The sequence below is a fragment of the Maniola hyperantus genome, chromosome 19 (assembly GCF_902806685.2).
Source record: "Maniola hyperantus chromosome 19, iAphHyp1.2, whole genome shotgun sequence".
NCBI classification, from domain to species: Eukaryota; Metazoa; Arthropoda; class Insecta; order Lepidoptera; family Nymphalidae; genus Maniola; species Maniola hyperantus.
In genome coordinates, this window is record NC_048554.1 from 10,777,203 (window position 1) to 10,802,172 (window position 24,970).

General features: G+C 37.8%; 2 protein-coding genes across 9 annotated transcripts in view; both read left to right on the top strand.

The window, feature by feature from the left end:
• nord overlaps window positions 1–7,772 on the top strand; it is a 39,772-nt gene extending 32,000 nt beyond the window's left edge. For all 8 annotated transcript variants that reach the window (XM_069505173.1, XM_034978877.2, XM_069505169.1 and 5 more), the window contains exons 9-14: window positions 335–493; window positions 1,309–1,420; window positions 2,350–2,519; window positions 3,772–3,923; window positions 4,959–5,066; window positions 5,836–7,772. In XM_069505173.1, the coding sequence (XP_069361274.1) occupies window positions 335–493; window positions 1,309–1,420; window positions 2,350–2,519; window positions 3,772–3,923; window positions 4,959–5,066; window positions 5,836–5,977 (843 nt within the window). In that variant the 3' untranslated portion in view covers window positions 5,978–7,772. The remainder of the gene's footprint in view (window positions 1–334; window positions 494–1,308; window positions 1,421–2,349; window positions 2,520–3,771; window positions 3,924–4,958; window positions 5,067–5,835) is intronic.
• Window positions 7,773–8,532: 760 nt separating this feature from the next.
• LOC117990986 (zinc finger protein 277) lies at window positions 8,533–12,563 on the top strand. Its single transcript, XM_034978493.2, has 2 exons — window positions 8,533–8,896; window positions 9,373–12,563. Exons 1-2 carry the CDS (start codon window positions 8,647–8,649, stop codon window positions 10,434–10,436), a joined length of 1,314 nt encoding a protein of 437 aa, XP_034834384.1. The 5' UTR covers window positions 8,533–8,646; the 3' UTR covers window positions 10,437–12,563.
• Window positions 12,564–24,970: the final 12,407 nt, after the last annotated feature.

Genomic DNA, 24,970 nt, shown 5'->3' on the forward strand with positions numbered 1-24,970 from the left:
AAACCTGAATGACACCATTTATACTCTATCGACGGAAATAAGTCAGTATGGCCCTCTCTGTGTTATATAATCCCATACAAATGATAGAGCAAATATCTTAGTGGGCGTTGACCATTTGAGTCACCAACTAATCACAGACGTGTTTTCAAAAAACATTAATTCGAAAACATAGTTTCGTTTGTGATTATTTGGTGACTCAAAATGGTTAAAGCCACTGAGATACTAAGATTTTCGTCTCTTTCATTTGTATGGGATTAAAATATAGAGAGAGCGTTATACTATCTTCTTTCCGTGGATACAATAATGTCACTTTTAATTACGCACATCTTTACAGACATATTTCGTTAGTATATTTGGAGTAGCAAGAGATCGAAGAATCGGTTCCTTACTTGCATCGGGTAGTGTGCGTGCAAGAACCTCCACGGCTAAGAAACTTCGGGAAAACGTACCACTCAGAGCAGATATAAAGGGGAAAAGCGTGTATTACTTGAAGGTAAAAGAGAAATTAAGAACACTATCGCTATAATAAAATGTATCACCGCGAACAAAAATCTAATTTCTGTTTTATGTACTAACACACTTTTTGGAAACATGATTAAAAAAAAAAAAAAATTACAAGTATTTTTGAATCGTCAGATCATCGTCAGATGTATCTACCGCTGGTATCATTATAGGGTGTATCAATTCCTATTTATAACTGATTGATCTCTTTTAATTTTCTCCATCTTTGCTTTTTTTTTCTTTAGGAACACCATATTTCTCATAATAATATTATTATTTCCACCTTCGTCATCTTATGAATTTTCGAATCTTCTAATCATCAATTTCATTTAGTTTATACGTACGTACGTACGTTCTATCATAATAATATCAAAATAGAATCGAGCTCCACGTCACAGGTTTAACCTAGTGTGGAGACCACTAGTAACCGACGCCAAAATAACTTATTTTTGTTAAATAAAGATATTTTATTTATTTATTTATTTATTATTTATAGCTTCATGAATTGAGAGCATCTGAGCAAAGTCCTAATCAGTTTCAAAATTTATATTGCTCATAATATTTCGTTTATCATCATCTCTCAAGCATGCAGGTTTCCTTACGATGTGGTTTTGAAATCATTTTTGAATTTTGAATAAATCATTTGATGTTTTCCTTCACCGTTAAAGCAAGTGATATTTAATTGCTTAAAACACACATAGCTCCGAAAAGTTAGAGATGCGTGCCCGGAACCGAACCTGCGACCTCTCGAATACGAGGCCCATATGCATAGAAAGGCGATAATATTATAGAGATCGGTTTTTTCAGACGATAGTTGGAAGCGGAGGAGGTCTCTGGCTTGCAGTATCAACTTGCGGTGGTTCCGTAGACATTGATGTTTCTGTAAAAGGCAAACGATTGTATTTAGCTAAAAATATTGGTAAGTTGGTAATTTTTTTTAAGACGGCAATGAGTAGGTACAGTGGAGTGGAGCCAATGTAGTTATAAAACTTACTAGATGATGCCCGCGACTTCTTCCGCGTGGAATTAGGTTTTTTAAAAATTCCGTGGGAACTCTTTGATTTTCAGGGATAAAAAGTAGCCTATGACACTCTCCAGGTCTTTATCTATACCCATACAAAAAATCACGTCAATCCGTTGCACCGTTGCGACGTGATTGAAGGACAAACCAACAAACAAACACACTTTCGCATTTATAATAAGGGTACTGATTATGGGCCAAAGAATTGAACTGTTGAAATAAAATTAAAAATAATTGTTTATATTCATTTTGTAAGTGCAAATTTGGTACAGAGGGTGGCTTGCATCCCGAGGAAGGACATATGCTACGTTTTATCCCGGAAAAATCAAAGAGTTCTATTAATACTATAAATAAAGTACAAGCCTATAACAATTAAATATTAAAACTGCAATTCATCTAAACCATCGTAACGAGGCAGCGTGCCCAGAGCGCTGGCAGCGTTACCTCGTTGAATGGCCAGACTGATATGCTGACCGAGGTAACTGCCAGCCCTCCGGTCTCCCGTGGATTCCACGAGACAGGATGACATGTCCTTAAAAAGGATCTAGCACCCTCGCCCCACGAACCCATGGTCTCCACCCCGGCACAAAATAATACGAAACTATTTTCTGTATTTTCATACTTGCGCCTCTTCGTCTTTTTAGTAGCCGCCGCTCCGGCGTTTTTTAGTTTTTCTCCGGAGTTCTTATTGAATTGTTAAAAATCTAAATCCACGCGGACGAATTCGTGGAGGTAGTCAGTGGGTAGGTCGCGCTAGTGTAGCATCAGTATATAGTTCTGCAGAATATCATGTCTCTACCTATATGAGACGAAATTATTTTTTTCAGAACCACATCTAAAGTTCTACATACCATCACCGATATCAAGTTCGTCAATACAAGAAACCAGTGATGAAGGCTCAGTCCAATTTGATTCGAGCTCCGAAGAGTCAAAAATAAGATACGTGATAAGAGTTCTGCCTAATAAGTGGTACAGAGATCTAGCAGTTACTGTTGAGGTATAAGTGTTTTATTTTGTTATATTTATTTTAGTATATTCTAAAACAGATTTTTACCGATTTTTATGCCTAGCTTATGCCCACGACTTTGTCCGCGTGGACTACACATATTTCGAACCCCTGTTTTACGCCTTTAAAGATAGAATTTTCAAAAATCCTTTCTTGGTGGATGTCTACGTCATAATATCTATCTGCATGCCTTTCAGCCAGATCCGTCCAGTAGTTTGAGCTGTGTGTTGATAGATCAGTCAGTCAGTCACTCAGTCAGTCACCTTTTCGTATTTATTATAATTAAATAAATTAAAACTAATAAAGTTTAAGACCCGGAGAGTGGCATAGGCTACTTTTTATCCGAAAAATCAAAGAGTTCCCACGGGATTTTTAAAACCTAAATCCACGCGTACCAAGTCACGGGCATCAGCTAGTAGGTATCTAGTTATATAATATTGTCTTGTATAAATTAGTTTCACGGGTTTTTCACAATATGGCGAGGTATTTTAATTTTCTGGATTTTCTTTACAATTTGTTGATCATACTCAAGTAACTAAATTAACTAAAGTTACTAAATTAATTTGGAAGTTCTCAATCATGCCCATGAATATTGAGGTGCAGACCTCATAGTACCTAAATCCCAAAACCGTACAAAAGCCAAAAGTGTTCAGCAGTCCTTTGAACTTGTATAATTCAATTAATTAAGTAGTTGAATGTTTTGCTTGCTTCGGGCGATTCTCGCGTCAGACTTTCCAGACAGACCCTTTGACGTGTTAATCCTGCCATTAGCACGTGGTGCATACACATTGTATACAAAGTTAATTTACAGGGAAAGCCACGTACTCTGCAATTTAATGGACATATTGAATTAATTTAGTGTTGACAAGGGTGTACCTATTGGATTAAACAGTTCCTAGGTGCCCTTAGCGGAACCCTAGCCCTAAACCCTTTCTTAGCGGATGCCTACCTTATTAGCTATCTGCATGCCTCAGCCCGTCCGTCCAGTAGTTTGAGCTGTGTGTTGATAGATCAGTCAGTCAGTCAGTCAGTCAGTCAGTCAGTCAGTCAGTCAATCAGTCACCTATTCCTTTTTATATATTTAGACTAATTTTATTGTATTGATGTGGGTGTGTCACAATAATCATTTTAAAATTGAGCACTCCTTTTCTCCTATCCTCAGTAACTAAACCAATATTTTGTCTCCTACTCTAGCTTAAAAAATCTATAATTACAAAGTGTCCTGTAACCTGTCCCTTTCCAGCTCACGGCATCAACAACACGATGGGGCTTCAGCACTCCAGAACTGGATGGAGAAGATGGCGGCACGGTGCGAGAGTTGCGACCGAGGAGATCCTGCAACTCCGTGGACATTGCCTTCTTACCAGCCTCTCATAATGCTACTGACGTTATTAGGTACTTATAACGCTTCATTCTGGTTCCTTCGATCTTTGTTTCCAGCCACCGTCCTCATTCCCGCCCCCCGATTATGTAAGAAAACGTAAGTATTCATCGTAATCGCAATCGACAGCAAATTCTGCCCCATGATTGGCTATGAAAAATGTGAACAGCGAATTTAACCAATCAAGGGGCAGAATTTGCTGTCAATTAGGTACTATTGTGATGAATACGTTCTTCCTATACAATCGGGGAGCTGGTTCTAAAAATTTACCTGACTCGCACTTGGCTGCTTTTAAGGGTTCATACTCGAGGGGTGCCAACGGGATGCTATTACTAAGCCTGCGCCTGCCCGTCCATCTGTCCGTCTGTCTGTCTGTCTGTCAGTCCGTAGGCTGTATCCCTGAAACGTAATAGACAGAGGTTGAACTTTTTACAGTGTCTTTTTCTATTTCCGCTACAGCAACAATCAATAATAAAAAAATAAAAATGGCTGCCATGCAAATTAAAAATTATAAAGTAGGTAGGTAGGTACAAAGTATTATAATAAGGTAATATCTTCTATGATGGTTGATGGCACGGAACTTTACATGTGCGAATCATTATTAAAAAATCCAAGTTCACTAAAGTCACATTTTTTGGCACAGAGCTTGCATCTTGGAGCATAGGCCCATTTATCCCGAAAAATCAAAGAGTTTCCACGGGATTTGAAAAGAAAAACGAAATCCTTGTCGACGAAGTTGCGAGTATTATAAGGTAGGTAGGTTCTTCTGTGCAACCCGTCGTGCTTGCGTTGGCTACGGTACTGGCACTGGTATTGGCAACGGTACTGGTATACTTATACCAGTACCGGTGTTTATATACTTTTTGGGTACTGGATAGGCGAAAATGGGCGAGCTGCGGGGAAGTGCATTCTAGCGAGGTGCTCAGATATTTCCGACGGGTTGTATGCATGGAACCCTGCATGAAAGTTGTGATTATCCGCATTGCTAAAATTACAATTATTTACTAGTTTCTCTTCTCAATAAATCTAATAATTTCTTTTTGTTTCAGATATTGCGTCCTAACTCGAGAGATAGTGAATAATGACAATTTTATTTGTACCTTATCAAGGAAATCCTCAATTAAAGCCCCATGTACAAGTCACTTACAACGACCTCCGTGAGTGATTATTTTAATATCAGCTGTTTAATCCAATCCTACCAGTACGCTTAGTACGAGATTTTATGTCTCATCAACGTTGATAGTATTCGAGTGTTGTATCACTTCCGCGGCATAGTAAACTGGATCTTAACTGGCTTGTTTTAAGCTCAAGTTTGTCTACACATCTATAGCCAACGCTCCAAGCGGAAACGTTGCGAAATTAAAATCAGTGGCATTGAATTTTGACATCAGTTCAAGGCAATTTAGGTCCATTTTACTTTGACGTTATTATGTTTCTACTCTCGAATTCTAGCTACATTGCTTGGTGAGACGTAAAATCTTATACTAAGCGTTACTGATTGGTATTGGAAGGCCCTGTCTTTGATACTTACCTAATGCAATCTCAAATGAAAAGCTATAGGCGACACACGACATTGGCGAAGTAAATTGCGCCCGTTTGGTGCAGCCGCGCGCCATATAATAAAAAAAAAAAGCTATAGGCGGCATATCCTCCATTTTATCCCGGGAATAATACAGACGGAATTACAAATATTACTTACGGAAATTCCACGGATACGTACGAAGTGATTTGCCTCCTCATTTCTTTTTCGTTCCGCTACGATATGGAACGCCCTTCCAGCATCATTATTCGCTTTCAATTTTAATATGGGTATAGTAGGGTAGGATAGTCAATAATAATTACAAACCTGCTCAGTGGGCAGAACCGGCATACCCCATTTCTTTAGGGGATTAAGTAGATACCTAAATGAAAATCTTTACATTTCAGAACGAGGGTGATAGTTCAGAAAGTCACCGGACTAAAACCTGGAAGAAAGTATGCCCTGCAAGTGACCGCTGCTTCACAAGGAACCTCAGTGCCATACAACGCCATAAATGTAGAGACGAATGCCTCTTGTAAAGAAGAATAATAGTTTTGTCAACTGCTGTATAACTTGACTACCATTTACCTAACTACCAATACCACAGAATTAATTAATAAATTATAACATTATGTATAATAGCACAGTGCGTAGTGCTCAACCAAAGCTTGCTTATTTTACACTACATCTGTTTATTTGTATGGTTATCCATATAGTTCAAACTGACTGCCTAAAATAAAATTATTGTAATCTTTGCAAAAGTAAAATGAACTACATAATACGTAGGTATGTACTGAGGTTCGTTAACTAAAAAGCCGTTAAATTAAAAAAATTAATGTTTTAAGTCAATTTTCAAAAACTTAGTAGGTAATATTTAAAAAAAATATAGCTTCGTAGAACCAAGGTCTTTTAGTTAGTTTTTAGTTTGTTGGACCCACGTATACTTAGCATTATTTTTTGGAAACATTATAATATTTGAACATCCTCACGTTTTTTGGTGACAACTCAAGAATTTTTTTTTGCTCCGGCTTTTTAGTTAGGCGGCAGCATAAATTATGTAAGCTTCTTTAAACACAAAAAATGTTTCTACCATTGTCCATTCTTTGAAACCATCCAACCGACGATGTGCTCCAAACCGGTTTTATTAGAAAGTCAATAATGCGAAGATGAGCTTAGAGTACTTTTTAGTTTTTTAGTTTTTTTTATCCACTAGTTTATTATATCTAAAAATGTTGAATTTTTATCTAGTGTATATTATAAAAACTGTCTCATTCGAGTAATAATGAACATTATACTTAATAATAATAATAACTAAAAAAGTAAATTGCGGTAGTCAAGTCACATACCTGTAGCAGCTCCGTATTGTAATAGTAAATCAGTATTAGTTACATTAGGTTTATTTTGTGTAGGTGCCTACTGTGAAAATAATAATTAAATAACAATGTATAATAAGCATAGTACGCGACAGGTCGAAATGGCAGTCAGGTAGAGACGCCCCGCACACCTGCACAGCCCACGTGGTAACCCAGTGCGGGATAACGCGGGAGATGTGCGGGTGTGCCGGGCGTTTCCCCTGTCTCATACCCCGATTGTCCTTGACCTGTCGCGTACTATACCTAACAAGATGATGCCCGCGACTTGGATTTAGGTGGATTTAGGTTAAATCCTATATCCTAAGGCTTTCCCGTGAACCGTGATGCAAGCTATCTCTGTAACTTCGTCAAAACAAAACCGGTCAAACGGATGGGCCGTGAAAAGCTAGCAAGACAGACTGACACTTTCGCATTTATAATATTAGTGTGGATTAAGAGGTTTTCAGTAGGTAACAGTTAGTTAAAACATAATTTAATTTTGTGTAAGAAGACACCAGTTATACTGGAGTAATTTTTGTAAATAAACTAATCACAAACATCGCAATTTTTAAACTTAAAATTAGTGAAACTGAACGTACTTAACATTTTTTAAATAACATAATATACTTAGAGGTTTTTGTAATAATTTATTTCTATAAAATAAAAGATATCGAGGGTAGTTTATAAAAATACACTGAAGCTATTTGCGCTAAGCATTCAATGTCAGTTGCTTTTTAAATTCCAACCAGCTATCATTCATCATTCATTAAAAAAACATTTTGTATAGTTTCTGTGCTATTATTAACAGAACATGATTGCGACTGCGTTGCGCAATTATTCCCCTGATCACTCCTATTAATAGGAGTAGGTATTTACTTAAATAATATAATTATAATGAATCCTGATAGATACCTAGATTTACGGTATTTTTAAAGATAAGTTTACTTGTGGCATTTAGTTGAACAGAATGTAAGTTCCTACTATTTTTATGCAGAGTGTATTTAAAAAAGATATAGAATTTTAAAATATAATAAGTTTTAAAAGATTTTTTGTTTCATTGTCGACGATAAAAAGAGATATATCATTGTTTTTTTTTTAAAATTTATAGACTAGCGCTTGGCTGCAATCAACCTGGTGGCAAGTGATGATGTATACCTACTTACCTAGCCTAAGATGGAACGCGCTTGCCCAGAAGATGCCTATTCACTCTTGAGTTGAAGTGTACCCATATAAAAATTGGAGGAGAATAGGTACTGATGCGAATTAGAAATGAGGAGGCAAATCGCTTCGTACGTCGCTATGGTACATCCATGATATTTCGACTACGTACTGGTGCAGACCTTGGCGATGCTTTGCGGTACGATATTAGCAAGAAAGTTGGAGGAGGAACCAGGTCAAATAGTTCTTGGGCACACTCCGAAATATATCCTGTAGAATACCGATAGCCAGGCAACTTTGCGCCGATGCTTTAAACTGAAGTTAGAAAAAAATGTTTTCTGAATGAAGTTGGATCTCCTTAAACTTTGAGTATAATCTCGTAAAATGGTGTATAGAATAGATACCTAATGTATTTTGCTATTTCCAGCTATTTTATTACTTATTTTTTCATTTAAATTTTTATTTATCATATTTTATTACTTATTTTTATTAACTTATTACTTATTTTTATTAACCACGTTAAACGAAACGTAAGCTTTTGAACCTTTTTGAACTTTGTTCTTGTTGTCAACTGTCAATGTCAATGGTCGTTAGTGCAATGTGAAATGTCAAAATATTGTTTTATTTGGTTGTAAAGTGCTGAGAAATCCTAAATTTGACTGAATATCTGTTGCCTAAAGAAGTTAAACCAATTAATACACAAATAAAATGGCTACGAACGAAAAACAGTTTTTCGGACCGTTAACTTTACACCAAAAGAGTGAAAATCCGTCGATCTTCAAGACCGAGACTCCGAATGAATGCGCTTGTGTTTTATGTGACGAAGTGTTCGTTTTGCCGGTGTCTGAGAAGCAGATGTTGACGCATCTCTTCATGGAACACCGCCTAGTTGTAGCCGATGCTAACCAGATTGCGGATTTGGAAGGTTATATGAAGTATTGGAAGTTGAGATTTAAAGGTTAGTTGAGTTTTAATTTCAATCACAAATACCATAAGACGACTTTTGTGACAACTTTAAAAAGGTGGCACAGTATCTACTCATGCTAATATTCACCATGCAAACAGACCTATGAATATTCTAAGATCTTTAGAAAACTTACCAGATTAATGATGTCTAGAAGTCTAGTATTTTGAAAAGAGGCTTTAGCTGTTTCCATTTTTTCAACCCGACTATGGCATAGCCATAAGGAAGGCAGCAGAAGAATCAGTCTATGTTGTATCTATGTATGTTCCATCCTAGTGCCTAAACTACTGGGCCGATTTCAATGAATGATTTAAATGAAATTTTTTAAAATTTCGTTATCAAATACCAAGTTATTTTCCCGAGCAATAAGTAGGTATCTCCCTTAATTTGTCTATATTGCAAGTTATTTATTATGGTAAAGTGCATTGAATTTACCAAGATAAGTACTAAGTTTTTATGTATATTTTCAGATCAAAACCTGCCATTCTTTTGCACTACAATGCTGCTAGACAACAAACCAGATGGAACTAAATCAAAGGATGAAGAATACTTCTTATTGAGTGATGTGCTACCTGAGGACAAAGAACTGCGCCTTAGTCTCCGCCAAACTAAATTGGAAACTCTATTAGAAAGGCATGCATTTGAAAGAGAAGACAAGGACTACTCAAAAGAATGCCTCTTTTGTAGATTCGTTTCAAATGGAACCAGAGCAAGCTACTTAAATCATTTGTACGAAAAACACAACTTTCATGTTGCCAAACCCGACAACCTAATCTTTATCGATGATCTCATAGATTTAATAAGTTCAAAGTTAGATAAACTACAGTGTATATTTTGTGAAGGTGTGTTCAAAGATCGGACTATTTTGAAAGAGCACATGCGTAAAAAAGGCCATAAAAGGATAAATCCTGTAAACAAAGAGTATGATAAGTTCTTTTTAGTTAACTACATAGGCGATAGACATCCCGTGAATAAACAGAAACCGTTTAATATGTCGAGTAGTTCAAAAATGTATAATATCAAAGTTAGAGAAGAGGAATTCGAACCGGACTCTAATATAGACAGTGATCCAGAGTGGTCGGAATGGACTGAAGAAAATGGACCTGTAATCACATGCTTACTATGCGAGCATACAGAAACTGAATTCGAAAATATGCTAGACCATATGGAAAAGAAACACGAGTTTTCTTTCTCAAAAGCCACTGAAGGATTCAACTTCTATTATAAAATTAAAATAGTGAATTATATTCGAAGGCAAATACATTTAAAGCAATGTTTAGCATGCGAAACTAAGTTTGACGACTCGAAGAATTTAGAAAAACACTTAAAAGAAATGAAACACTGGATTTTAAGTAAGGAAAAATGGGACCAGCCTGAGTATTACTTCCCGACATATGAAGATGATCTTTTCTTATGTTTCATTCATGATGATGATGAGAGTTGGTGGTCCGGTGATGAGAGGGAAACTGAAAATCAGAATTGTATGTCAGATAATATATCTAAAGAGATGGCAATGGCAGTTCTTGGTGATTGAACATGAAATATTACTACTTGATAGTTGATATATAATATTATTTACTGCAAGCTATACATATGCCACAGACGTGGTGTGTGGAAGTCCCTACATGAGACCTATGTCCAGCAGTGGAGCAGTGGACGTCTATTGGTTGATGATGATGATACATATGAAAGTGTGTCTGTTTATTGTCTTTTCAGGGCTTAGTTGGCTAGTTTGCTGAAGTAGCCTATGTCACTCTCCAGGTCTTTAACTATACCCATGCAAAAAATCACCTCGATCCGATGCTTCGTTGCGACGTGATTGTAGGACAAACCAATAAACCAACAAACAATAAACAAACACACTTTCTCATTTATAATATGGGTACTGATGGTACTGTTCCTGAAACTATATTTAAGCCAATAGTAAGATGCTAGAAGAATTTATTAATTTTTTTGGTGTTGTAATTTTAGACTTATTTAATGGATTAGCACAATAATCTACTTATGAGTTACCCAGTTGCATAGATCCTTCAAATTAGACAAATGCAACCCTATCTGTGGAATAAAGTTCATATAGAGCTCTCTCTCTCTCTCTCTCTGTTTGATTATATCATTTGTATGGGTATGTAACAGAATAACCTTATCCGTAGAATGAAGTTAGTATAGTGCTCTATCTGTATTTGTATAGGATTTAGGTAGAGAGTGCTAATCTGTGGATAGGGTAAAATAGGAGTTTGGATTATAGTAATAAAATAGTGTGATTTTTTGCATAGCGGTAGTTTATGGGGCTAGAATTCATTATTAAACGGAATAATTTAAAAAATCATAATTTTTATTTATTTTCAACAGAATTAATTATTAACGTCACGCCTGTAACGAAAGCGATTAATGACATCACAATATTTGTCGTTTACGCCTTGTGACGTCATTATTAGCTTTCCGTTAATTATTTATGTAGGAAACAAATAAAAATTACGTTTTTAAATTTTTTTTAAATAATGAATGCATAAACTACCGCTATACAAAAATCACACCACTTTATTACTACAGTCCAACCGCGGTACTTAGAGTCGCTGATCGTTACTTAAGATTGAGTTAATACGAGACAGATTTATGTGAGAGATATAGCTCTGTCTCGTTATAACTAAACTTAAGTAACGATTAAGCGACTCTGAGTACGGCTGTTAGACCCTATTCTGCAATAAAAACATTTAAGGTTGTAAGTTGGTTGTTTACCTAAGTTTGTAACACCAAAATGACTTTAAGTAAGCAAATGTGCAATATTTTTTTAAGGATTTGTGTCTTAAATAACAGCATTTTTTTGCTAATTACAGTAATACAGTTTTATAATAATATAAAATTATATTGGTATACTCGTTTGTATTTATAATGAATTAATATTAAAATATTAATTGTAAGGTAGCTTTCTAGATTTTACACATAATGATGCTAATTTGGTTTAAATACACTAATCTCTGGAATAACTGTCAATAATCTGTAATCAAGCAGTGATAGCCTAGTGGTTAGGACGTCCGTCTTCTAATCGGAGGTCGGGAGTTCGATCCCGGGCACGCACTTCTAACTTTTCGCAATTATGTGCGTTTTAATTAACCCTTTCCCCTCTAACTAAGCGAAAAGGTTGTGCTAGGAGTAGGTACCACAATAGTGCAACGGGCGGGGTTTGAAACGGTAACCTATTGGAATTCAGTCCGCTCCTTAACCGTTGAGCTATTGAGGCTATTGCGAAAAATATAGGTAGCACTGTTTTTAGACCAGTCAATTTAGTTTATTTAAGAGGTTTGTGTAGGTGCAACCGAATTAGAATCATAGCTGATTTTGTAATATTGTATCTTCTATAATATTTTAATAAGCAATGTTTTAGCAATACTCCAATGCCTACTGTAATGGCACAACTTTAAAGTAAATTAACGTTAAGTGTGTTTGCGTTATTTATTTACAAAGGAGGAAAAACGATTATGTTTATTATTAACCTTTCCAAAATCCAAATGCCAATAGTTAGGCACAGTGTGACTGTTCCTGCCACAGAATTATATACTATAAGGTTATAGAAATATTAATTATTATCTGTCTAGAAGTGTAATCTGCTGTGTTTAATCCCTAGACACAGTTTCGCCGATTTTGACAGAAAAATTTGAAAGCACTAGGTCCCGTCTCGTAATGAAAATTGTTCGTAATGTTCCGTATGTTGCAAAACGCTGCAAATTTAATAAACGTTTGAAAACGGTAAGCACAACGTCATTATAAATTTACACCGAGTTACTAATTTTTTTTACCCCTGTTATTAACAAATTTCACTGTTTTTTAATAATAAACAATGTTCCGTATGTTGCAAACAGAGTATGTTGTAAGAACAACCTTATTATAATTATTTGCAGCGTGTTACTAATTTTTTTGGCAATGTTATTAACAAAAAACCCGTTTCAGCCCTTTTCAACCCTCTCCGTACACCCCAGAACGCTGCATAATCACACGGTAAGTTATTTCACCTTCTTTAAAAACCCCCTACAATTTCATCAAGTTACTAATTACTTTCGGGTTTTGGCTTTAATGACTGGACTAAGACATCTTTGCGGCGATAAGTTCACTCGCTTTTACCACTTCTATGACTATTATGAATTCTATGGTTCAGTCTTCCGTCAGTCTTAACTAACTTCGTAATGCTACCAACATTACTAAATTATTGTGAGATAAGAGAAATCTAAAAATATTAGTCTACAAATGTGAGCACTATCCTTGTATCCCGGGAATGCACAAAGACACTTTTTAGCCCAGAAAATCAAAAAGTTTCCATTGTTTTCAAAAACCTAAATCCACGCGGATGAAGCCGCGGGCATCATCTAGTATCTACTTTATAAACTGAATTTGATGATGTTGGTGAAATGCACGAATTTATGTAGAAGATATTCTCCGCAACGGCACGCAGTGTGCGGCCGATGCGATATTATGAGGTTGAATAATGAATTTTTTGCGTAGCTTCTGCTCTGCCTCAATATTCCTTGACCATAAATTCATGAAGCACCTAATGTTTATTAAATAATAAATCAAAAATCATATAAAATAATAAAGAGCAGGTTCTTAAAATATGCTAATTTTTTGTTTCATTATTTACCTTGGCAAAATGGCTTTACTTTTCAGATAATGACTAACTGCTACTGTCTGCTATGTCATAATTGGGTATTTGACTCTATTTTTTTTATTACTTTACTAGCGACCCGCCCCGGCTTCGCATGGGTGCAACGTAGATACTAATGTGACACCACATTAGTAGTTTTTACCATAGAGATATTATAAAGAGTTGCCCTAATATCCTATAGAAAATAGCGGATCGGAAACTAGCTCAAGCTTATCGAAATTTTCATGTGTGTGAGTAAAAACTACATTTCAACATAACTATAAAACAGAGTTTCGGCACAATCCGCCATTTGCTGTGCCAGCGTAAATGGTACTTGTTTTTCTTGTAAATAATCAATCTATGAACAAGCGCCGCCATTTTCTGTGCCAAAAACACGGTAAAACCGTAGGTATTTTCTCTCTATTAGTTTAAATACTCTAAGGTTTTTACACGGTGCAAGTGACTTGCCAGATCTGAGTACAAGTTTTATAGCTATTGGACATTTCGTTACGTTTGCTCTTAATCCGATACAAAAACTCCCACGACGGTTATTATTGAAAGCCGAAATTACTTACGTGCCTGTCGCATACTACCAGAGTAGGTCACGTAAAGGCCCTTTGGATTTGAGAGTATTTTTATTGGCAAAAAAGTATTAAGAGACTGTAAATAGGAAGATGTTATAAGATCACTGCGTTGTCTGTCTGCCTGTCGTGTCTGAAAAGACATGGACATCAAAGGGACAAGGAAAATCAAAAGTCAAAATCTATAGGGAAGGTACTCCCCGTTGAAATTTTTCTGTCTTCTATAACTTTTTTTCTTCTGCGAATTTCCTCGATCCGGATTTCATCCCTGTGAAAGATACTTCCCCCTCCCTCCCTTTCTCCCTGTGATAGATAAGACGTGAGTTTGTTTTTGTCATGTTATGTAATATTTTTTGTGTGCAATAAAGTATTTTTATCTATCTATCTATTTATACCTCTCCAATATAACTTGTTATACTTAGGTATGATATCATATTGTCAAAATAGTAATCCTGTTAATGGGCATACAATTTGTGCACACATCCGATCACCCGAAACTCAAAGGTGCGTCTTGTGTGTTGTATCTATTACCTACCGATAATTTGAGAACAATAGCTTTGTATCAGTGACGAGTTTACTTGTCTTACCTACTTGGTAAATAGATATCCCTAATTGGGTTTTATATAGCGTCATACCCATGCTAGATAATAAGGGCCTGATATAGGAAGGAACACTGTAAAGCTTTCGTATCATCGTACAAGAAAATATAACATTTTAAAATTTTCATGGCGGCAATTGTGTTGTAGGTACCTACCTATTTGTTATAGCGGCAATAGGGGAAATACACATTCTGAGAAAATTTCAAGTCTCTACCTATTATAGTTCACGAAGTACAGCCCGCTGACAGACATACGGATGGACAGCGGAGTCTTAGTGATAGGGTCCCGTTGGCACTTTTCGGGTACGGAACCCTAAAAAGAACTCTGACCTTGAACCTGTGCAGTGGGTGATTAGGTAGTCGATCTAGTTATTTGGAGGTACGAAGTCTGTGCCACCATGCGATTGCTTCGTCAGTCAACCTTTCGCTTACCCGCCCAGACCTACTTACCTGAGTCCTGCAATACCAATCTAATGGGTTTAATAAGAAAGCTCAAAATCACTCAGCGGGCGATGGAGAAAGCTATAACAGATAATATTATATTGGCGTCTGTCAGGGATAAAATCCGGAACGAGGAAATCCGTTTATAAGAACCAAAGTGAACGACATACGCACCTAACTCAAAGTCATTTCAACATGGGATTACTCCAGGGGAGGATCAATAGATTCCTAAAAAACGCCAATGCATTGGCGGTTCCTTTGGTGCTGCAAATGTTCATGGGCGGCGGTAATTACTTAACATCAGGTGACCTGCTCGTGTGCTCGCTATTTTTTTTTTAACTGATGTAGGCATACCCTTACCCTATACCCGACATTAACGGATTGCGAAGCTGAAGTGGCAATGGGCAGGGCACATAGTTCGTAAAACCGATAGACGTTGGGGTCTCAAGGTGCTGGAATAGCGACCTCGCACTGGAAGACCCCCCACGGACGACATCAGACGAGTCGCAGGGAGCCACTGAATTCAGGCGGCGCAAGACCGTGGCGTGTGGAAGTCCCTACAAGAGACCTATGTCCAGCAGTGGACGTCTATCGGTTGATGATGTTTATGTATACCTTTAGGCCTTAGTAGCTTATTAATGGCACAGAAGTAAGTACAAAATATCGCATTAAGGATACACTTTGGCATCTTTTATTACGAACCCATTATACCTAGCAGATGGCTCTTAACAGTGTCTCGTCTCCATACAAATTGTTTAGTGTTTAAGTACTCCAATCTTTTACACTCACGAATTGTTTACGAATAGGTAAGTCTATTCTGTTTTTTGCACTTTGATCAGAAATAGCTCCAATAGCTCTAACGCCAGATGTGCTGTTTTATTCTTATTATGCTCTTAGGGAGCTTTTTACGATGTCTCATAAATCAAAGTAAGTAATCGGCTGCAATGAAATATTTTTGATGCTCCAACGTCGTTTTTATTAGCTTACCTAATAGTACGAGTACCATACTTACCTATTTATGTACATCATCTAGATATTTCCGGATCACTATTGAGCACAGGGACCCTCTAGAATGAGAAGTGTTTGGCCATTATTCACCACGCTGGCCAAGTGTTGTGGCCTCGCCCTAATCCCAGGTAGGTAGGTACACACTACTAACTTTTCGGAGTTACATAATAGTGCGTTTTAAGCAAAATTAAACTTGCTTTAATAGAGGAAAATATCTATCGTGAGGAAACAAGCAGGTTTCAACCTGCTGAAAGTACAGTTTTTGAAATTGAATGCACATTTGACCAGCGTGGTGGCCTAAACCGTCCTCCTTCGGTCGAAGAGGCCGGTAATGAGTTGATGTAATTAGACTTGTTCAATAAAATTACGTAAGTAGATACCTACCTAGCGTAGGTTTCGAATAGGTACAGCAGTCTTTTTAAATTATTCGCCCAAATAAAATCAGGAGCAGCAATAAATTGTGCATGGCCGGCAAACCATTTCATACGCCCACAGAAGTGCAGTGGCCTCCCACACAAAAGCATTCAGCTTCGCCGTCAACCTACCTAATATCTTAATCTGACTGTAGTATACCGTCTCTTTGTTCTATGGACTAAAATTTAATTTAGTATGCAGTCGTAGGTAGACAGATCCTGTTCGTTGACAGAGCGAGCTAAACCGTCGTTATCTATATAATATATATAAGGAAAAGGTGACTGACTGACTGACTGACTGATCTATCAACGCACAGCTCAAACTACTGGATGGATCACGCTGAAATTCGGCATGCAGATAGCTATTATAACGTAGGCGTCCGCTAAGAAAGGATTCTTTAAAATGCAACCCCTAAAGGGGTAAAAAAGGGGTTTGAAGTTTGTATGAAAGTCTGTCAGTTTTGAAGTGTCTATAAAGAAGTTTTGTAGTTAATATTTTTGCAATTAGCAGTATGACATATTTTATTAAGCACATATTAAAATCTCATAGTTAAAGATCAATCAACAAAGGGTGTAAAATAGGGGTTTAAAATTTGTGTAGTCCACGCGGACGAAGTCGCGGGCATAAGCTAGTTTTATATAAGTAAAAAGTTTTAATTAATTTTAATTTTCTTTCTTATATAATATCTTAAAATCTATAATATTTAAAAAAAAAATCTTTTATCTGGTAGGTAAGTAATAAAATGTCACAAACTAGAATATATTACAAAGAAAAAGTCTATTTTATATTCCCTAAAATGATCACGTATCATAATAATACGTATTCCTAACTTTTAATAAAAATGCGACTCATGTCCATAATCATAAAGGCAAATATTCTTTTGATAACATTCCAATTTCCTAAGGAAAATCTGCGCTTCATCTCAAAAATTAAACGTGGAAAACTGTTATTTTTCTATTTGGCTACTATACTCCTTTTGATATCTTACTTATTTATTTTGTACAGTTAAATATTTTAAGATGACAAATAACTTTATTTTTAAAAGACCTACTGCCGTACTCAGAGTCGCTTAATCGTTACTTAAGTTTAGTTAAAACGAGACAGAGCTATATCTCTCACATAAATCTGTCTCGTTTTAACTTAATCTTAAGTAACGATTAGCGACTCAGTACGGCAGTTAGGTACCTACGAGGCATGCCTTTTAAGTTTTGTCGTTTGAAGAAAAAAACACAACTAGAATCTTATAGTACTGTTTATTGTTTTTCAAAGTATTCACCACGAAGCTTAATACACTTTTCCATTCGCTCAAACCAGTTATTATAACATTTATTCCACTCTAAAGTGGGGGTGTTCAAAATGGCTGACTTGAGAGCGTCGACTGCTTCTTCACCGGACTGGAACCTTTGACCACGAAGACTTTTCTTAATTTTAGGAAATCTAAAGAAAGCGTTAGGGCTTAGGTCAGAACTGTATGGAGGATGGTCAAGAATTTTCACTTTTTCCTGCTTCAAATACTCAATCGTTTGACGAGGGCTGTGTGAGCTTGCGTTGTCGTGGTGCAGGATGATGCGTCGCTTTGAGTTAGATTTTTGAAGTTCGGCGACGACTTGTGGTAAACAAACTGTGGTATACCACTCTACATTAACCGTTCTACGATCTTCAAGTGCAATAGTTGCAACATGGCCGGTTTTTCCAACGAACGAATTCCACCATCTTCTTTGAAGTGGTTCGAGAACGAACAACTTTAGTTGGCTTTGGCTCGCCTTGAAAGACCCAGATTGTAGATTGTTGTTTGGAATCAGGCTCGTAGGCATAGATCCAAGATTTGTCACCACTGATGATGTCGTAGACGTGATTTGACTCTCCTCGGTTGAAACTTTGCAGAGTTTTCTTGCACCATCTGACGCGGGGCGCCTTGTGATCGTCGGAAAGCAGATACGGTATCCAACGGCAAACTAGCTTTCTCACACCAAGCGCTTCACGCAAGATCTTCTGAATGGTTGTCCCTGAGATATCTAATAGATCCTCTATCTCTTGATATGTCACATGACGATCTTCGAGAATTAGTTGTCTCACAGCAATGATATTATCTTCAGTGAAGGCGGATTTTGGGCGTCCTTCGCGAGATTTGTCACTAGCACTAGTATGTCCACGCTGAAATTCTAAATACCAGTGTTCGACAGTCCGCAGACATGGGGCTTCATCACTGAACACAGATGTTAGCTCTTCAAAACACTGCAGCCGTGTCAGGCCTCTTCTAAAGTTGTAGAAAATATTGCACGAACATTTTCCTTCGAAAGATTCATTTTCGTACGTAACCTGACAGATTCCAATCGACGCTGTGACTAAACAAAAGCATTAATCCTGATACTTTCAACTGTTTTGAGATCCAAAATTTAAACACATTCGAATATAGAACCGTTCCAAATTCAAAATTGCCGGGAAATATGGAAACGACAGAACTTAAAAGGCACGCCTAGTATCTAGCTTGTGTACTGAAATACATGTAGGTAATACAAGTACTTACTTATAGGTACCTACCTAATTCTATGAATTTGCAACTAATAATATCACAGCGCACCTTCCTATCGCAAAGGCGATTAGTGACAAAATGCGAAACTGTATTTTGTGTTGTTTCGGATTGACTATGCTGCGTAGGCCCTACTGGCCGCTACAGCGTCACGGGGGGGGGGTTGGCGAGCGCGAAGCTCCGCCTGGGGGTGAGCCCTAGGGCTCGAAGAAATAATTCGAAAGGTCGGGGGGTAACGTCCTCCTAAGGGCGCCTCCTGTGAGGCTCGGACCACGGCTTAGGATGACGTTGGGATGGGTGGAGTTGTTGCTGTTGTTGGATTACTGGTTAGTCCGTACGCCCCCGAGGCCGTGGCGTGAGTCCACGTCCGGGTGACGTTAGAAATCGGGGACCTCGTCCGTCTTCGCCGGCGAAGACGCTGTGATGAGGTTGTGTTGTGTAGCCCTACAAGATAGGGAGCATTGTCGGTCATGATTTGATCGTCGGGATCGTTAAGGACGTGCTTAGGGCGTCTTTTATCGGAGGGGGGGGGGGGAGCTGCGGAGGTCTCGATGAGGTTTTAGATTTATTTTAATTTATTTTAGTTTTAATTTAATGTTGTTTTTTTAGATTTAAGGTTACTTCGCCATGTTATTAAAAATCGAAATTAAAATAAATGAGTAATCTGGACACCAATGAATGAACACTATTTCGTATAAACTGCCCTAGCCCTTCCAGGTTAGCCCGCATCCATCTTAGATTGCATCATCACTTAACACCAGGTGAGATTGCAGTCAAGGGCTAACTTGTACCTATATCTGAATAAAATAAAAATAAAATAAATAATAGTATAAGTATTTTACTTTTATTTAAAAGTAAATGATATAAAATATATAATTTTATGTATTTTTAACAATATGGACAATATGGTTGGCAACCCTACTTGTGGTAGAAAACAAGCCTTTCCTAGACTCAGACCTAATTAGTTTAGGTGCCTCTGTTCAAAGTATTTTATACACAGTGCTCTAAATAAGACAGACATTAACGTAACTACCTATGTATAAGTACGGGACAGGTCGAGATGGCAACGGGGAGGGAACGCCCCGCACACCCGCACAGCATCCGCGCTAACCCGGTGCGTTCGTGCGCGGGTGACGTGCAGGTGTGCGGGGCGTCCCCCTGCCTCATACCCCGATTGCCATCTCGACCAGTCGCGGACTTTACCTAACACATTTATTGCTGAACTAGCTAATGCTCGCGACTTCGTCCGCGTGGACTACACAAATTTCAAACCTCTATTTCACCCCCTTAGAAGTTGAATTTTGAAAAATCCTCTCCAGCTTTCCAAATTTCAGCCCGATCCGTCCAGTAGTTTGAGCTGTGCGTTGATAGATCATTCATTCAGTCAGTCAGTCAGTCTGTAAACTTTTCCTTTTATATATTTAGATTGCCAATTTTTCAGGATTATCATAATAATATTTTAACATCACCAAATTCCCAACTCCGGGCTACTACCTATGGAGAATACCTTGACAAAAGAACCAATAACTTCTTTGGCCCGACCCGGGATTCGAACCCGGGACCTGATGAACATGACCCGCAGACGAATGAAACAGAGGGCACTAACAATAATATCAAGTGAAGGAAAACATGTCTGAGAGTTCACTATGATTTTCTCAAAGGTGTGTGAAGTCTGCCAACCGATACTGGGCCAGCATGACGGACTATATGACCTTAACCCGTTTCATTCTGCGGGGAGACTCGCTCTCAGTAGTGGGCCGGCGATGGGTTGATCATGATGATGATTAACGAGCTTGACATTATAAATTCTATTAGCTTATGCCCGACTTCGTCCGCGTGGACTACACAAATTTCAAACCCCTGTTTTACCCCTTTAGGGTATGAATTTACAAAAATCCTTTCTTAGCGGATGTCTACGTCATAATAGCTATATTATGCGTACCAAATTTCAGCCTGATCCGTCCAGTAGTTTGAGCTGTGCGATGATAGATCAGCCAGTCAGTCAGTCAGTTTTTCCTTTTACCTACACAATTTGTGGACGCATGCATGCAAACAACAACAACAATAAAAGATAATATTTAAAATTATTCTCGTAGGTACCACAGTGGATGTCGAACGGCGGCAAATGGCGACGGGTCACGAAAAAGACCCATAAATCACGCACACGAAAGGAACCTTTACTCAAAATCTTTATTGTAATTTATGTTCGGTCAAACTTTCGTTTGGCCCGGTTACCTGCATTGATTGCTATTCTTTATTCACACCTTTTCGTAATAAAAAAACCCGAGACTTAACTTAAATTATTACATAAAGGTTGTTATTTAAGAAATTTAATAATAATACATCCTCCATACTAATATTATAAATGCGAAAGTGTGTCTGTCTATCTGTCTGTCTGTCTGCTAGCCTTTCACGGTCCATCCATTCAACCGATTTTGACGCAATTTGGTACAGAGATAGCTTTCATCCTGGGGAAAGACATAGGCTACTTTTTATCCCGGAAAATCAGAGAGTTCCCACGGGATTTTTCAGGAAAAACCTGTCCACCACGCGGACGAAGTCGCGGGCATCAGCTAGTATTATTATAAATGCAAAAGTGTGTCTGTCTATCGCTAGCTTTTCACGGCCCATCTTTTTAATGCACCTACGTAATAATCAAAATCAAAAAGAAAAAGTCCTGGCTCTCATTGACTGACTGACTAATCAACGCCCAAACCCTTGGAACTAGAAAGCTGAAATTCTGCACAGATGTTCATTTTTTAATCTTGACAAGAAATAAATGGGATTTTTCATAATTCCCACGGGAATGAAGCCACGGGTGGTCGCTAGTTTATTTTGTATAAGTACTATGACCTAAACACAAAACGACTTTATCTTCTAGAGAAAATCCTTAACCGGTCGTTTTTCTGAATCCCTAGGATTAATAGTTTTGGAACGCAGATAGGTACACTCGTGTCTGATAGAGAGAGAGCCAGTGCGTGCCAGACCTTCCTTATTTTATAAAAGCTGAAAGTTTCTCTGCGTATTGTCCCCAACACAGGGAGGAACGATCAGCGACTATGAAGTTGGTATCACTATCATGGTGACTTTGGGAGATAATGGGTCATAAAGGTGTGAAAAACGGTGCGGGGCGTTCCCTCCCCGATTTCCATCTCGACCTGTCGCATACTGTACATTATCCCAGAGTGTTTAAAGGCTATTTATATTATAAATTATATCACGCAGATAGAGAGTAAAGACGCGGAAAAAAGCTTGTTTCTAGATACAAAGTGGCACAATATAAGTGTGTCGCATTCCAAGTGTCGTATAAATCCACATGTTGTCTCATCTTTGTCCTGCAACCCTAGCACAATAAATGCGACAAATTATTATTGCTCTCGCGGCTTTTGCAACTTTTTGTCGCTGAAGAAGTTGCGAGAAAGACGCAAGAAATCGTGGTCGATTTTTCTTTATTATTGTAATTTCGAAGTAAGATTTTTCTTTATCATTTTGAGAATAAAAAAGAAAAACTAGACATTTCATTTCAGTTTATGATAGACGAGACGAAAAATTGATGTTGATTTGTTGTGCTTATTTGACGACCTTTGTAAGTCACCCATGTATAGTACGCGTAGTCGAGATGGCAATCGGGGTGGGGACGCCCCGCAAACCCGCACAGCCCCCGCGCTTAGCCGGTGCGGGCGAGCGCAGGTGACGTGCGGGTGTGCGGGACGTCCCCCCCACCTTATACCCCGATTGACATCTCGATCTGTCGCGTACTATATTATGTGTCTAGGTAGGTCTTCATTTTTTGTCGCTGGCAATAACATTTGAATTAAATCTTTTGTACTGAATACGTACGTGATTGTGTATTCAAGTTGCCAAACCTTGAATTGGAAGAGACTATTCTTATTTCTTACAAAATTATTTATCTTTTACGAATACAATTGACAGAAGTATTCAGCTGGGCTGGGCAGCATTTTCAAAGCTACGTCGGATCTTCGAATCGTCAATACCGCAAAGTCTTAAGACTAAGGTCTTCAATGAGTGTGTCCTACCTATGACGACGTATGGATCGAAAACGTGGACACTGACAGTTTGTCTCGTCCACAAATTAGAAGTCGCTCAGCGCGCTATGGAGCGAGCTATGTTGGGTATCACTCTAAGGGATAAAATCCGGAACGAGGAAATTCGCAGAAGGACATAGCTCAAAGCATTAGCAAGCTGAAGAGGCAATGGGCATTGGGCAGGTTATCTCTCTTGCAGACGCCTAGCAGTGGACGCAAACAGTCAGATGGGTTAGATTGGATTAGATTGAATAAAATTGTAGACAACATAATATTTCTCATCAAACAAAATCAAGCGTAGGTAACTGTCACTATTTAGTCACACATACGGGCTAACTGTAACTTTTGCTGTAACTAAATACAAAGTACCCAGTGATAAAAGTTAAGATAGTGTGATTCACCTATATAGCGTAAGCACTACGATACTTTCTCGCGGCATTTTCATCGACAAAGTATTTTAAAAGGCGAAATACCTACATAGGTATATACTAATGTAAAAAGGATGCTTATTAAATTGGGTCTACATTTACAAGATTCTACCAGAGCAGCATTGCAGCTAGTTTACACAGGAAAGTGATGTCTCAATCAATCTAGCCATCGATATTATTTTCAAATCAAATCAAATCAAATGTTTTATTCAAAATAGGTATTAAATTACACTTTTTGATGATCGGTTGTTGTATTTGTAAGATGATGACATAGCGGTGATAATTTTTTTGCGAACTTAAATCTAAAGCTACGAGATTTTAAAATGAAATGCATTATTTTATTTCAATCAATCATTGAAATTATTATTTTTAATTGAAATGTTCGTGCCATTCGTTATAAGTACCACTCGACTGAATTTTCAATTATGCTGAGCCTGTCTCGAATATTATTGTGATAAGTAAAATTATTGATGAATATTATAAAAAGCTATATACACATTGGCCTAACGTACTTGGCAAACATGTACAGGGTCACTTGGCCGCGTCGGCATAGGTAACATAATTACTACTAAGTAAATATTATAAAAAATGCGATAGCGTGTTCGTTTGTTGGTTTCTCCTTTATTCACGTCGGATCGGAGCAACAGTTCATAGTTAAAGACGGAGACTGGAGAGTGACACAGGCCACTTTTTACCACGAAAAATCCCACGGGTTTTTTAAAAACTCAAAAGATCCTGCTGTAATTCGGAAGGAACGTTTACACATTGGCTGGCACTTGTCAAATGTATTTGGCCAGTGTGTAGTGGAGCCTTTAGTTAATTATAATGTGAATTCCTAATTTAATAATAACATTTGTTTTAATCATTCTAATAGGTAAATATTGCTTCTCAGCGCCGCCGCCGCCGCGCTGCGATGCGCCTTAACCGCAAGATCGTAATTTCGACAGCCCCTCAGGCTCAAGTTTGGTAAACTCAGATAATACCTAATTAATTAATTAATTAATATACTTACTAAATTTAGCCCGGGACTACACCCACGTACCATTATGTTCTTTAAATATCGCGTGAAAGTTTAAACTCTGGTTCATTTTCCGGGATAAAAATAGCCTATCTATTACTTGCTCTGATCTACATGATTTTGCTCGTGAATTCGTGAATTTAGGTTTTTCAAAAATCCCGTGGGAACTCCGATTTCCTGGGGCAAAAAGTAGCCATCCTGCATTCCTACACCCACGCGGACGAAGTCGCGAGCATCGTATACTAATAATAAACTAAACTAATAATAACTAATAATATAGTAGGCAATACGAATCATCATGATCAACCCATCGCCAGCCCACTATTGACCACAGGATGCCGTCGCAAAATGAGAAGGGTTTGGCCGTAGTC

Coding starts and splice junctions, on each gene's coding strand:
- LOC117990986 (XM_034978493.2), top strand. CDS start 8,647: ATGGCTACGAACGAAAAACAGTTTTTCGGACCGTTAACTTTACACCAA. Junction 8,897..9,372: donor TTGGAAGTTGAGATTTAAAG/GTTAGTTGAGTT, acceptor GTATATTTTCAG/ATCAAAACCTGCCATTCTTT.